The sequence below is a fragment of the Leiobunum rupestre genome, chromosome 10 (genome assembly GCF_980474605.1).
Source record: "Leiobunum rupestre chromosome 10, qqLeiRupe1.1.hap1, whole genome shotgun sequence".
Taxonomy (NCBI): Eukaryota; Metazoa; Arthropoda; class Arachnida; order Opiliones; family Sclerosomatidae; genus Leiobunum; species Leiobunum rupestre.
Window position 1 is genome coordinate 10,738,742 of NC_143393.1, and position 15,792 is coordinate 10,754,533.

Genomic DNA, 15,792 nt, shown 5'->3' on the forward strand with positions numbered 1-15,792 from the left:
CATTTTCATTTTTTTATCCATCAGTTCAAAAATAATTTTTAAAACAAATCTGTATTAAATAATCAAATTACGCTACTACTACTATTATTACTAATAACGATAATTAAAATGTCTACGAAAATTCTGATTGTAAATTGTGGTATATGATTTTACACTAACTATGGCGTAGACAAAAATGTATTAATTAATTGACCTTGCATAAATTTATTAAGTGTCTGCTACAATTACAATTGTCTGCTATTTCCTCGATTAAATTTCTTTCTTGAATATCAAGATTTGTTAATATATTTCTCGAACATTTTACACTTTACCGAAAAATTATCGCGATTTATTTAAATTAATTTCAAATACCACATTTTATGAATCAGTTTTTCAATCGTTTTCAAAATACGTTGATCTCCTAAGTATAATTTAAATTTGAATTTTCCAAATTTAAAAAAGAAACATTTTAGCCCGGCAGTCTATTTAAAAATTATTAGATGTTTTTGAAATTTTTAATACAATATTAAAAGAAATAAATGTTTGTACAGAATTTAAAAATCAATAACCAAGCAAATTACTAAGTTAGGTTGAGCGCGCGATTTTAGGTAAAAATATTGTAAGGGCTGTAAATTTAGTTTTTAACTATTACAAGTTGAATAATAGTTAAGGGGTTTTGTAAAAACTCTGATGATAAAAAACCTAATGCCTTAATTATATATAAAAAGTTGGTGATTTTTCTGTGATTTTTTCTAAAACAATGGTTTTTAAGAAGAGTTTTTTTCGGTGCAGTGCGGTTATTTATTTTGCACAATCGTGGTTCCTTATTTGCATTATGAAATCTAAGTGCAAAAATTCTCGAAAAATTATTTTCGTGGTTTTTACAAATTTTTTAATAACGTGAATTTTATTTAATTTGAAAAAGAAAAGAAAATATAATTTAGCTGTAAAATTTAGACGGAACGATTTTGAAATTAATTCTATTTATTTAATTTTTTTAATTTATTTAACTCCCCAAAATTTCTCAAATTTGAAACAAACAATTTAAGTACGAATAACTTGTATTCTAATTTTCACTGCCATAATTCAGCTGTTTTTTTTTCCTGTTTATTTTATATGAAAAAATGTTTCACCAACCAAAAATCTCATTTGTTAAGATAGGGATTTGACTCAAAGTACATAATATAGGCTGTATAAAGAATTTAAAAAAAGCATTTTTCGCCTTTTTTCATCGTGAAAAAGTAAATAAATAAAACACTTGCTAAAGCTTCTGTCTAAATACGAGAGAAAGCTGGCTAGTCAATGCTTTTTACATAAGCCGTCCATAATTATTATATTAAAAAGATATGAATAAAATTTGACATCTGAAGACCCTGTCTGCAGTGTGTTTAAACCACGTGAACGGTCGATTTCTATTCTCCAAATGATTATTCCACAGTTAAAACCCGTGAATAAAATTATAATTTGTAAATTTAGAAATAGATTTATCCCGAACATTTCACCTTTTATTTTCGCCAATAACTTTCACGATAAATTTGGTCAAGATGGCCGCTATGGCTCAAAGGCAAGCGTTATGGTGGAAAAGTGATTAACACTATTCTTTCACTATTGAGAGGATAACGTGACGCGAAAGTTACGTATTTCAAATAGTACGAGCGGGGAATTATATACGTAAACACTGGGAATGTATAAGGATCCTTTGGCACCATGTTACCAATGCGCCTGGAGAAATGGTCGGACTTAAAAATCATTGACAGAATATCATTATGACCACCGTAGCTTAGACATTAAAAGTGTAAACGTATGTAATTTCCTGGTAATGGAAAATTTGTAAAAAACAAATTGTTGTCTCCTACCATACTGAAAGCGCCGTCTAGTGGGTCAAATCAGTATTACAGTAAGCGATTTAAAGCAATTGTCGGCTCCTATTTTAAGGTTAGTATCATTGGCGAGCGAGAGATGTCACTAACGTAGAGTTTAGTCAAAATTCAAACAAGTTGAGCGAGTAAATTATTCCCTCAAAAGTAGGTGCCTCGACGTACCCCTTCCTTTGATTGGCTTTGCGGCATCACGTGCGCAGTCAACTTAGCTCGGATTGGCTTCTCCGCAATCACGTGTTTCAATCACGTAATCGTCGACTTTCAAATAAATGGCAATACGTTTCTGAAAGTCGATAATAGATGGAAGCACCTTCCCGGCGATCTAAGCAATCATAGCCATCTTCGTTACATAGACCCTATCAAAAATACAGAGGGCAACGATGGAGCCGACACTTGCTTTAATGAATCAATAATTTTCCAAATAGTCATTTGCGAAAGTAAAAATCGTCCTATTTTTCGGTGAAGAGAAAAAAAATTGATGACGTGATATAAGTAAATAAAATCATTGAGATCTTTGTTACTGTTTTACCCCTTTAAGAAACAAATTAAGAAAAATTTGATGTTGTCGGAACTGTGATAGTCGTGGTAAAATTGTTATTATTATATAAATGTAAAACTAAGGCTAAGAAACTTTATATATTATACAAAAAAAAATATTTGCCAATTCTATCGTCTTTTTTAAAAAGAGACTTACTCTGAAATTAGTTTACTTTTTCTTTTAAAGAAAAATGAAATCACTGTATGTGAAAATTAACTTTCCTTTCCGTTATAGTTTGCATGATTTTTTTTGGTATACGCGAAATGGAAAAAACGAAGAATATTTTGGGGTCGATATTGTTACGTTTCTGACACTGAACAGGGTATTATAAGCACTTTATCAGGCCTGATAATTAAATATTATATAAAAAATGACCGATACAAAAATTCACCATTTTTCCCTCCTTTTTTCTGTATAAAAAATAAAATGAAAAAGTTAATACGAAAGTTTATGATTTTTGATTAGCGTCGTTGCAACCGTTCTCAGATTATACCACGTTTTAAGGCAAATAAGTTGAACCATCAAACCAGTGGTGTAGTCCTAAAATAAAAAGATCCGGGGTGCTACCTGGGTACAGCCAACTTCGCTTACGCGCGAAATCGAAGTTGGCTGTACCGGCCGCTATAAATGTACGCCCAACTTCGATTTTTAGCGTGATCGAAGCTGGCCGTAACTAGGTAACGATTTGAAATTGTTATGGTATTTTTCTGCGGGCAAAATTTATCATAAATTCACACACCCTTTATTCCAGAAAAATTATATACGAAATAGAAGCAAGGCGCGCCCTGGCAAGTTGAAAAAAAGAGGCAGTAGCTAGGTCCATAATAAATATCTACAGGCATCTAATCAACTTCAATAACACAATGTTTCCAGTAGTGTCTTATTTAAAATGGCTACGAATAATTTCAGCGTTTCAACAGTTATAATTTAACCTAATAAACCCGATCGTCTAGACAATCTACGACCGCAAAAGGTACATAAAGTCTTATCTTCCATTTAAAAGCAATTTAAAACTATAGTCAGTTGCAGGCTAAGAAAGACAAAATATATAGTACAATCGGCGCAAGGATGCCTCAGATCGTTTCCGGTCATTCCACCGCGAAATTTGAATTTGGCCATTTTACGGTCAAATTCGAATTTTGCTCTTTTCGTCGTCTTTTAGCGCCATCTAGAGACCAAAATTTGAATCTTTATTTGTTAATTTCATAATTGTGGTGGCGAGCAAATTTAAAAGATAAGGCATTCCTATCAGTCTTAAATTTAAAATAGTATGTATAATTATTTAATTTTGTAAATTTATTTCTACGTCTTACCAGTTAAATCAGCAGTTTCTTTTAAAATAGTTACCACGCTTTCTTGGGGGTAACGTTGTCTTAAAAGGAATATAACCTCAGGTTTTTTGGTGTGGAACACCAACACTTCGACCATTTCCCGCTCCCTCCTATGGCTTCAGATATTTTTGGCGCTGGTTAGTGATTTCCCGCCAAAATTGTTAACATAAAAAACATAAAAAACCCTTAAAAAAGACTTATTCCCTTTAATGAGCTATAGACGTTTAAAATTATGTTTTTCTCTTTACTTGTTAACAATAAACCTTTATCATGCTTTTTATAGTAACCTCTTGGGCTATTTAAAATATTTGGAGCTTCCATTATCGAACCTTCTTTAGCAAAATAATTCGGCTGTATTCAGTAATTCAACTCATGACAACATGAAATTAAATAACCCCTCCTAGGGGACTTTGTCCCCTCGGAGAGGTAAAAATAGATTCCAATTTCGGTTCCTAGATGGCGTGAAAATACGATGAAAATCACGAAATTTGAAAATGACCGTAAAGTGGTCGAATTCAAATTTCGCGCGGTTGACTGGCTGGAAATGGTCTGAGGTATCCTTGCGCCGACTGTACTATATATTGTGTCTTTCTTAGCCTGCAACTGACTATAGACGCGAGAGATGCCAAAATTAGTTAAGATTTGCAATACCACTGATATCTCAATAAGTAGAAGCTCGAACTCCCCACGGCCAGATGGCACCACCGTCGGTGATATAAAAGCGTTGCTGGAAAGTATAGCACGTTTCGCATTTCTTCTAGTGTAGCCTCTCCCAGGAAAGTTTGAAATTCAGACATTGGGCTTGAAAAATAAAGTAGTGGGATCTGCAGAGCAGCTATCCCCCAGGGGAGGAGATCCCTGAATTTCCAAAAAAAAATATCTGTGGCTATTTAACTCGAGATTAAATTTAAATATTTTTACCAAAAACTAGTTTTTAAAAGTACATTAAATTGGGAAATTTGTGCACTTTGAAATTTATTTTTCCAAAAATTGTTTTCGTCGCGAAGTGTTCAAATTTTACTAAATCTAGTTCAGTTCAGTTTTATGGAAAAATGTTCTACTAATTGATAAAAATAACTTGGGACAACACTGACAATTAGCCTATAATATCTTTATTGTTTTTAACGTATTTATATAAATATATATTCGATATCCGTCTGAGAGATAGTATCGGTGTGATTACGAACGTTTGGTGAAACGTCCGAAAATATCCTTGGCGATTTTGGAGGCTTCGTCGACGGCGTCCTTGGCAGTGTTGGCGGCTTTGTGGGCCATGTCTCCGGCGGTGTTGACAGCGTCGTTGGCGATCTGTCCGGCGCTGTTGATGGCGTCATTGGCGATCTGCCCGGCGGCGATGGCGGCGTCATTGGCGATCTTACCAGCCTTGGCGGCGGCTTCGAAGGCGACGTCCATGGCGGCATTGACCACCTTTTGGGCGGTGCTGCCGGCAACGCGGGCGGCATCTCCGGCGGTGGCGGCTACCTTCTTGATGATGTCGTAAGCGGTTTGCAGGGCCTTCTTGTCGCACTGTCACGGTCAAAATTAAATTATAACGCTTCACTCGGGTGAACCAAATGACTCAATTCTTTCTACTTACGTCGGCGAAGTCAATGTGGCATTTCTTGATGAGACTTTCCAAACCACCCTACAGAGAAATAGTACTCCAATTAGCATTGTCCGTATTAGCGATTATCAACGACAACTTACGTCGAGGGCCAATTTGCTGGCGGAGCTGTATTGCCAGTAGCAAGCTCTCAAGTTGTTGTAGCACTGTAATGACACGCCAGACAAACGAGGATTATTTGTTGGCCAGCAGCCGCACACTTTAAATACCGTCTGTACTTACGGTGGTGACGTCCAGGTTCTTGATAGTTTCCTTAGTTTCTTCATTGATTGTTTGACCTAAACACGATCGAAGCTCAATTTCTAACGGGTTACTTTCGCGAGAGGTGTCCTTAAACTAAGACACAGTTTCAGTCACACTTACCGAAAGCTCGGTTGATGGTGAGGGCCATCAGGCAAAGGGCGGCGACCAAGTACTTCATGCTGGAGAGGTTGAGGGTCTAGCTGGCAGACAACTGTTGAGAGAGCGAAGAGTGATTTTGCTCTGGTCGGGAACTCTCTTTTATACCCCGAATCGAAGACACTCGGGCGCTTCAATTTGACTTTAATTGATTGATCAAATTGTTCACTAACTATTTTGCGTTCTTTCGTTTTGAAAAGTATTTCATCTTAATCACTTGGACTTTTTCTTTGTGCCATTTTCACCGCTTATTATATTTCCGCAGCAGGTGGTTAAGATTGAGATATTTGTTAAATGATTGCTCTAGAGCGGATTATTCGGTTTTTACGTTAAATTTCCAAAAGAGTTCAAGGTGGATACCATCCAACGATGCACCAATTTATATGAAATATCAAACAATCGCTACCGCAGTATCGACTACTGGTGGTTTTATTTTGGCAAATAAGATTTTTCGCTGACAGTCAAATGCTTTGCCCCAAAAATTGGTATTGTAAATTAGGATGACCTTGATCTATATTTTCAAGGTCATTCAAAAATTATCTCGATCAGCGTAAAATGGACATAACTTGATGGCAAACAACGTTTTATTTATAACCGAGAGTGAAAACATCCCGTTCTTAAAGGTCACTCAAAGGTTACCCAAAATTGCCTGTCGCAGTGTCCTTTTTTTTTAAGGAATGTCTCCTGAAAAGTTCAACTTTCGGCCCGAGTATTTTCTTAATTATTTTCCCTCTGTGCCTATTTATTTTGTAAGAGACGTTGATGACCCACGTATACCGTGCCGGATTTAGGCACTCGCGCTTCAAAGTAGGTAGTCTGTGGCCTACTCATTAAAAATTTCGAAACAAGTTGTGTAGCAACAAAGACCACCTACGCGAAGAGGGACATGTATTGCTGGTTGTAATTTAAATTTTTTATGTCTGTTTGCTATAAAAAAAAGCCGCATCATTTTTGAGACACCTTTTTTCCGAGGTTCATGCGAGTCCTTCTTGGGGTAGGTGGTCTTTGGTAGCAACGGAAAGCCAATAGTTTTGGCCGAATCGGTTGTTTGGCTAAACACGTTTCTAATCAGTTTTTACAAGACGATTCTTTAAGCTAGAAGGTATAAATAAACCGTATCCGGCAAAGGGTAAGAAAGAACGACTTCATCTTGGAGAGGTATGTATACAATGTTGTTGAAACGTGGTTAAAATTGAACGGTCAAATTGAGAACCCTTTATGTTTCAATTCCGCACCATGTTTCAACTCCAAAAAGCGAAATTCTGAAACCTATAAAAATTGGATTATATGCTTTACGGATTTACGGGCTTATTTTTGACCTTCTGTGGTTAAAAATTCGCCTACCCGAACATAAATATATGAACTTTATCGATAAATAAGAATTTAAATAACATATTAAATAACATAATAAATTGTTTCAATTTTATTTTGTTAGACCGGACCTTTTCACGGTTTTGCTCGTCTAAATTCCGTGACGTGGAAATCAGATTTTAATACTTCTACAATGTGTTACTGAAATCTTAAATGGTATTCTCAAACAGGGGACATCCGGATCATCGTGTAATTTCTGGAGTTCAGGTCAAATTACGGGAAACGTTAGAGATCAAGGTTTGGACGAGTCCTCACACGGTCGCTTGGAATAACTTACACGCCCTATTGCACCATTACCATTATCAAAGAGTTCTACAATCGCGACTACGGGTACGGGACTTTCCACGACGAGGGGCCTAAGCCATAAATGTATTTCCAAACATTGGAAATGCATTTAAAAAGGTTTTTCGAATATTATATAAGGTGCTTCAGTAATGTTTCACTGATGACAATGATCCTAGCTTTCTTGGTAACGGTTGTAAATTTACTCGGTATGTATGTACTCTGCACTAGTCGTCATCGACGAACTCAGACTATTGCTACGCGGTTCAAAACCACTCTTTTAAGCTACTCCCTAAAGTTCCGGCATAGGTCGATTTCTTACCGTAAACGTTGCTACTATAGCGAGTAAACCAAGGAGCGGAATCACTATTTATAAGGCATTGTTATTTAGTATCAGCAAGAACCCATAGACGTACTAAGAACACGTAATCATAGCTTTAGCCCGTCGTGGAGCCTCCTAATCTATATTTTCAAAATAAGCCCCGCCTTTTTATATTTTCCGCCTGTAGTAACTTAAGTAACCAAAAAAATAAGCGGTCTAAGAACTACTTAAACTAACTAAAAACCTACTTAAAAACCACTCTAATTTCGCTTAATGGAGGACGCTTAGAGCCAACTTAAAGCCAACTTAGAGCCAACATAAAGCCAACTTAGATCAACTTGAAACTTAATAACGACAACTTAAAGCCAACTTGAAGCCAACTTGAAACCAACTTAAAAATAATACGTAATTTTCTGTATATGTAAGGGTTCGCGCCTTCTGCTTAGAAAGTAACAATAGTGGAAGAAGACTCAATAGCTCCGCCTCTTTAAAAAAAAATCGATTAGGAGGCGATCCAGAAAAATTTCCTTTCCTATGTTCTTGGTACGTCTATGGGTTCTTGGTATCAGGCATAGCTCTTTTTGTCGAGATTCGTAGGGATAGAATACATTCCACGCCCGACTTTACCTGGTGCGTAAGGCTTGGTGCTGTCCTCTAGGTTGCGTTATAGATGGCCCATACCATTTTTTAGTATGGGGCGAGTCCGGCGAATCCAAACGACCATGTTTCTCGTTGGTTGAGTTTAGGGAGCTATGCCAGAGAATTCATATATAAAGATACATAATACGAAAAGTTATTTCAGAGCAATGCCGACCTGCAAAAAGAGCTATGCCTGATACAAAACAACAACGCCTTATAAATAGTGATTCCGCTCCTTGGTTTACTTGCTATAGTAGCAACGTTTACGGTAGAAAATCAACCTATGGACTGTGAGAAGGATGATAAAATACGCGAAAAAGTCCATAATTAAAAGGGATAATATAGCTAAATCCTAAACAAATTTGAAGAAATTAAAAAACTTACTAATATCTCGTACCAATAGGTCTTCGAGCAAACAAAAAACGCGAAACTCGGATCAAATAGATCTTCGAGCAATAAACTAAATTAAAAATAAGTAAAATAACCAGAAATTCCAACGGTAGACCGGTTTCGTTCTATTTGGAACTCATCAGTACCGTGCGGGATATCTGGCTGGCGACTGTCAAATCTAAAAGAGAAACTAAGCCTAAACATTAAGCAACGGAAAGCCGAAAAGGGGGGAGTGTGGTGGAACTATGCCAACTATGCATTTTAGGGAGTATCCTATTTGAACAACATTTCCCGTCCGTCCAAACAGTTGCTTTTGAAGTTTGAAGAGGCGCTTTCATCGACGTTTTATCCCCCTTTATTTGTGAAGCAAACTCGGAAATATGCTTTCGCATTAAACCGTATATATTACTAAGAATATCGCTTGATGACTTAGACCTAAGGTGGTGCCTTGGGTATTAGCCAAGCTGATATATTATTAATATATTTTCTTGTTTCAAATGCTCATCCGACCTCGTACTCTAGCCTCATATTGTAGTCCGATTTATTATCCCAGGTAACCGATCTAAGTCGATTAGGGCTGGGCGATTACTCGATTATCATCAAGTACCCGACTTTTTTTAGAAGTCGGGTACCCGAACTCGAATAAGAAATTTGAAAATACTCTTAAGCCACGCTCACACTAGAGCTAAAAACCCAGTTTAGGTCGGTTTGAAGGCCAGTTTTGACCGCCGACGATAATTCTTGGTTCACACGTGCGAAATCGCTTCACCCCGGTTCGCTTATAGCCAAGGCTTATGACTATAATTTTGAAAATAATAAAATATATTCCAAAACAATTAGTTAATCATGTTTACTATACAAACAGCAATATTATTTGACATTATTTAGAATTTTATTCCCATTATTTTGGAAAATACGAGCAATTTTACTTTCCCGCCTTGTCGTTTTGAAAGCGATTCAAAGCGAACCAACTTGGACTAGTTGCTTCCCGAACCAACACGAAGCGATTTCTCACGCTGGTTTTGAAAACTAGTTCTCTAAAACGAAGCGATTTTAGGGGTTAGTGTGAACCTGGCTTTAGAGTATCGAAAAATCGCTTACTGGATTAAGCAGCATGCTGACCTCGTCGACAAATTATTTGCCACTTCTGTACTCGTCGGGTACTCGACTACTCATATATATTCGGAAGTCGAAGCAGATCGCCTATCGACATGCTCTAGGAAAAGAAGTAATGAAAATGATTAAATGTGATAGAAGTTGCAAGTGGAAACTATTAAGGCTGAATTAAAAATAAATGCATGTATAATAATAATCAGCTAAGCTAATACAGAAGGCAGCACCTTAGTCCCAAGTCATCGAGCGACTTTTAATGCCTTTAAACAGATGGCTGGGTTACGATGCATAGGAGGGTGGTGGCCAGCCCTTCATGCCACGCGAGCCAATAGCTCCCTACACTCACTATTACCGTTAACCTCTACGAGTTTTTATGGAAAGGGAAAACCGAAGAACTCTGGGGAAAACTCCTTAACCAGTGGGGGAGAGAACTTGCAAACTCAACGCGGAAGGAGTTGTTCCGAGTTTTCACCCAGTGCCACAAGCTGCGATCGAACCCGGCTCCTCTTGCTGCGAGGCAAAAGTACGGGTGGTAATATCATAACTTGATCTGAAGAATATCAGTTATAATTTTGAACAAGTGACTATGTATATCAATAAACATTTATATTTTTATAATATGATATTGATTATCACTCTATCAATAAATACTTATAATTAATTACTAGAATAAGCATAATTTATTAGTAAAGTATTCGGGTGTTTTCTTAACTAATCGATTAGTACAAAATACCCTAGAAAGAGTGGACGAACGTTTTTGTAAAAAACTCAATTACGCGAATAACGAAATAAATTTTAATACTCGATCCGCTGTAAATCAAAATAAATAGTAATTAGACCCTTATATTAAGACCCTTATATTTTTAAATATATTATTTTTGTGCACTATTGAGTCTCGTTATCCCATAATTTTTATTTAGTATGGTTAGTAAAAACCTTTTTAAATATTTTATGTAATATCTAGTATATTTATAATTTATAATGTATAATATTTTATTATGTTATGTATAACATATTTATAAAAATTTATATTTTAAAAAATAGATAAAATTAATCTTGGGAATTATTTTTGCAGTGTGTGGAAATTTTATCTTTACAATTTAATTTAATTTATTTATTTCAATACATCCTGTTCACTTTTATGAATTCGCCCCTAGTACCTCTTGATGATTGCTTTCTATCCGAATAAATTTGCCCTTGGTACCTTTCGTTACCACAGATCTTTCAATCTATCTTGATGAATTTATTTCTGGTACATCTCAAGGGTTTGTCACACGTCAGGGAAAAGTCAGTGTATTTAAAAATGGGCTTAATAAGTCAGGGAATTTTAAGCATTTGTAGAAAGTCAAGGAATTCAATTTTATCTTGACACTTTTTGAAGGTAATTTTACTTTACATCTATGACAAATTGTGTAATTATTATTTAGTTCTTTGAAAAATTTGCTAATTTTTTTAACGTTGCAATATCTTTTGTACTGAAATAAAAGTTGTCTAAATGTATTAACTTCTGATAAAAGTCAATAGGTGATTCCGAAAAAGATCGGTGGTCACGTGATTTGGTTACTTTCTGTTGTATGGTTAAAGTATTTGAGCGCGCGCTTTATTTTTCATTTTCAACGCGCGTGCACAATCGCGCGAGCCACAATCTACTAATAAATCAAGAGCGCGCGCCCATAAAATTAACTCTTTTGTACATGTATTTGTCGATATTATATTTCAGAATCAACTATTATAAAGCTCAAAATTATCGAATTTTGACCTTAAAAAGTCAGGGAAAATTATCAGGGAAAAGTCAGGGATTTCGAATCTGAAAATATGGTGGCAACCCTGATCTCGCTACGTCCAATTTACCTTCATATATTGCAGCAGGATATAAATTCATTTTAAAATGCAACGTTTCGGAAGAACAGTTCCTCTTTCTTCAGAGCCGGTACTTGTCTGTCGATTCAGTGGTAATACATTGCAACGATGCCTTTAAAAGATTGAACATAGCTACGTGGGTTTGACCTTTCTCTCGAAGACGTTCCGAGGGTCGGAGTGCTAGAGTATTTCTTTTGGAAGAGAGCGAACCTGGAGGCCTATTCTACAGAAATCGGTCAGCGAGCGATAAAATTTTTGTCGACGGACTGAGCGACCACTACCTAACTACAATCGTTCTGAATTTTGGAAATGGGTATTCTACTCCTCTTATTCGGCGATGTAGTTACTAGATCAGTCGTTCAATGGTATGAACGACGGAGATTTTAAACCAAAAATTCCTCCTATGAATTTAGCCGATCACGACGTCCGTTGCAAAGGGTTTAGCAATCAGCTGCTGCCGGTCAGCTGGGGGAAAAACCCAAACAGCACACTCCGCGTCACACGTGGTTATTGCTGGCTTCATATTGTCGTGTTTTAGGGTTAATTTCATAATTTAAATTAAAATGGCAACTAACAATGGGAAATGGTCGGGGAAAATATCGGATATACAAAGAGAAATAATGGTGAATTAAATTAGTATAGTAATCCGGAGTTTTTATCATCAAAACAATCGCAAACGTTCACAAAAAAAGGCTTAATGTGGGAAACATTAGCTAACATGCTAAACAGTGATGGAAGTGGTCCACAAAAAAGTGTCATTTAATTCGAAAGCTTGTGATTCAACTTCAACTTCAACTTCAACTTTTTTTTTTATTTCAGATATAAAATTTTTTTTCAAATACATTTATTGTAGTAAGCCGAGGCTAAGTTAGCTTGCGACTTGTAAGCCTCGCAACTTATATTATTAACACATATTTAAAACATTCAATCAAATTTGTTTGAGATAAAACATTAAAACAAAAAAATAATTGAAACATATCGAAAGGTACTATCAGTTACTACAGATCTAAAGAATTAGCATTTTAACATGTCAAATACCGTATAATTTATATCTACAACTATACATAAGTTTTTTAACCATATCTTAAGAGCTTTCTAAAATTTATACAAATTCACATTAAAAAAAACCAAAAAAAAACCTAATCTATATATATCCTATCGCTTTAGTTTGTACATATCACTTCAGTAGTTAAAAGGAGGTTAATACAGAAATAAATAAAAATCACATTGGATAAAATCATATTTTTCCCAGCCTAATTTATTTTCTTATAAATTTTTTAAACTGCTGGAAACTTTCAAATTTTATTTTAGTTGTATCTAGCAAATTATATATCTTAGCACCGTAGTAAAAAATTTAATTAAGTTTTTTAGTTGTTTTGCATCTAGGTAAGTCTAAGGTGCTTGTAGTTCGCAGCCTTTTGGATAAGATATTTTTTAGTTTAAACATTGGATGATGGGCTTTTAAGTCTTTACATATATATTGCAACGATTTAAATTTATATAACTCTTCAACCCTTAGAACATTACCTCTCTCAAATAACTCCGCGGTATTGCTTCGAAATGGTTTGTTAAAAATGATTCGTAACGCCCTCTTTTGTAATACCAATAGCTTATTCAGGTTTTGATGAGAAGTGTTACCCCATATCTCAATTCCATACGATATCACGGAGTTAAAGAGAGAGTTGTAGATTTCAAGAAGAATATTTCTAGGAATAGTGTTTTTGCAATGATAAATTATGCCACACACTCTTATATTTATAAGAGGAAACTTCTTTAAGTTCAAACCCATCCACTTCTACTTTAATTTTAATTTTCTTCGCATTAGTGTTAGAGAATATTATATATTGTGATTTGTCTACATTCAGGGTCAGTCCATTTGTTTTCAACCACTTACTAACATTTGACAATAGATAGTTAATATTTTTAGCTAATTCTATTAAATTTTTGGCCGCGCATATAATTATTGCATCATCAGCGAACATAAAAAGTAGCCCTTCCGGTACGACATTTAAAATGTCATTTATGTAGAGGTTGAACAGAAGGGGTGAAATGACCGACCCCTGAGGAACCCCTGCAGTTAGATTCTTTGGAGATGAGATTTTATCATTTAACTTGGTTCTACAGGATCTATTTTCCAAGTAGCTTTTAAGCCAATCTCCCGCTATCCCTCTTATACCTACACGCGCTAATTTTTTCGTTCAGCGAGTGTCTTCTTATATCTCGACGACAGCTAATCTTAATATTTGCAATTCGATTACTGCTTCCGCCATTTATTGAGAATATTGGTCGGTGAGATCTTAACTACACCATCAGACCATGTCGTTCACTGAATGATAAATTCTGGTAGTTACCTAACGAGAAAAAATTTAACGACCGAGTAGAATTCCATTTTTATCTTTTAGCGGCAAATTTTTTTTAAACGATTTTTTTTTTTGGGCGTTCAAAAGCTTAACGAGTCGAGTAGAATAGGCCTCGGTGCGGGGTCGTACGGGAGCCATATAAATATTTAAAATATACTCTGCTGCGGCATAATTAACACAGAGGTCAGTTCAAGGTACATCAAGTTGACCAGATTTCTTGAAAAAAAATGCCAGATTGATATCACAGAAAATATATTGAACGTGTTTTTCAAAAATGAACCGCTGATCCAAATTAAGCTGTGAAGAATTTGCATAAAAATTTGTTTTTCAAAATGATATAAGCAATAGAGTGTTGTCGTCTGAAACCCTGCGACGTCACCATTGAAATTTGCCTATTGATAAAAAACGGTAACTGTCATGGCGGCCACTATTAACACTACAGCTGTGACGTTACGAGTTTTCAAAATCGTATCAGACGTCAACACTATATTCATATACACACAATTTATACAAAGCTATTTGAATAAACAATATAATATTTTTATCTCAATATAAGTTCAAGTTCAGTTTATTTGTAATTTTAGTTATATAAATACATGAAGTTTTTGTACCAATAAAATGTTTCTTATATCTAAGGTCTACCTTTCACAGCGCACGGATGCCAGTAGTTAAACGCTCATACGGCGGCTACACACAATATTTTTCTACATCCCACGAAGAGTAACATGTGGTAAAGCTCCGCCCCCTAAATTACGTACACACACAACCCACCTGAATAAATATAATAAACTATAAGTACTAAAGTTTTATATAATTATATTACATTTCTGTTAGCCCACTATTCCCCCGTGTAACATTTAGAAACGCTAACCACCCAGTTTAATTAGTTTAACTAGTTTAATTTGCGAATGGGCCCTGTAAGGTGTCCGTCCTGAAGGGCACTCGAACTTCATCAATTACTCGACATTTTTTGAGGTCGAGTACTCGAAATCGACCTCGAATTGGAAAATATTCGTCGATTATCGAGTACCAAAAAAATGCATAGTCGATTACTCGAATAAGCTGCTAGTTCGAAGAGGGGTTTCTGCAACTTTTTAGAGTTGCAATAATAAACGGTACATACAAGACGTACAAACAACAAATGCTTTGAATGTTCTTGGGGGTGGATCACGGTTTTCAATACGTAGTGCGCCTGCGTGGTTTTTCTCAGAACAATATTATTAAGTTTTGGTTTTCGTTTGGAGCGTCACTTTGATGTCTGTTCGCGAGTTTGGATGTCGACCGCCGTTATGATTCAGGAGTCTTAACTTCCCAAGCAGTATACGGACAGACTGTACAATAATAATAAAAAAAATGCATTTTGTATTATTTTACTATACTAGTCTCTTAACCTCTCCGAGGTGACTATGTCCCCTAGGAGGGGTTATACAATCACCGTGTCTGTGGGGTGTGTGTCTGTCTGGGTTGCGAACGCGTACGCATTTTCGGGGCGTACGCAGTTTCTTAGAATTAGGGAAAAGCGCCCTCTTTTTGTCATTGGGTGTAGTATAATTTTCTTTGGCGAATTGTGATTGTACGTGAAGAATCTTCGCCTTCGTCCACGCACTTGTAAACCAAACTACCTTTGTTAAACCTAAGACCATTTACACCTGGACTGCAATGAAGGTAGGCGTAATTGTTAGGCTAGTGTCGCCGCTACCCCAA

The 15,792-nt window shown here is 35.8% G+C and overlaps 1 protein-coding gene across 1 annotated transcript; it reads right to left on the minus strand.

The window, feature by feature from the left end:
• Positions 1-4,824: 4,824 nt before the first annotated feature.
• Positions 4,825-5,897, minus strand: LOC149923636 (uncharacterized). The gene is made up of 5 exons (XM_090160684.1): positions 5,716-5,897; positions 5,575-5,630; positions 5,436-5,498; positions 5,326-5,373; positions 4,825-5,255 (listed from the first exon to the last, which is right to left on the minus strand). Exons 1-5 carry the CDS (start codon positions 5,771-5,773, stop codon positions 4,908-4,910), a joined length of 573 nt encoding a protein of 190 aa, XP_090016810.1. The 5' UTR covers positions 5,774-5,897; the 3' UTR covers positions 4,825-4,907.
• Positions 5,898-15,792: the final 9,895 nt, after the last annotated feature.

Coding starts and splice junctions, on each gene's coding strand:
- LOC149923636 (XM_090160684.1), bottom strand. CDS start 5,773: ATGAAGTACTTGGTCGCCGCCCTTTGCCTGATGGCCCTCACCATCAAC. Junction 5,499..5,574: donor AGAACCTGGACGTCACCACC/GTAAGTACAGAC, acceptor GTGTCATTACAG/TGCTACAACAACTTGAGAGC. Junction 5,256..5,325: donor GCCACATTGACTTCGCCGAC/GTAAGTAGAAAG, acceptor TGACCGTGACAG/TGCGACAAGAAGGCCCTGCA.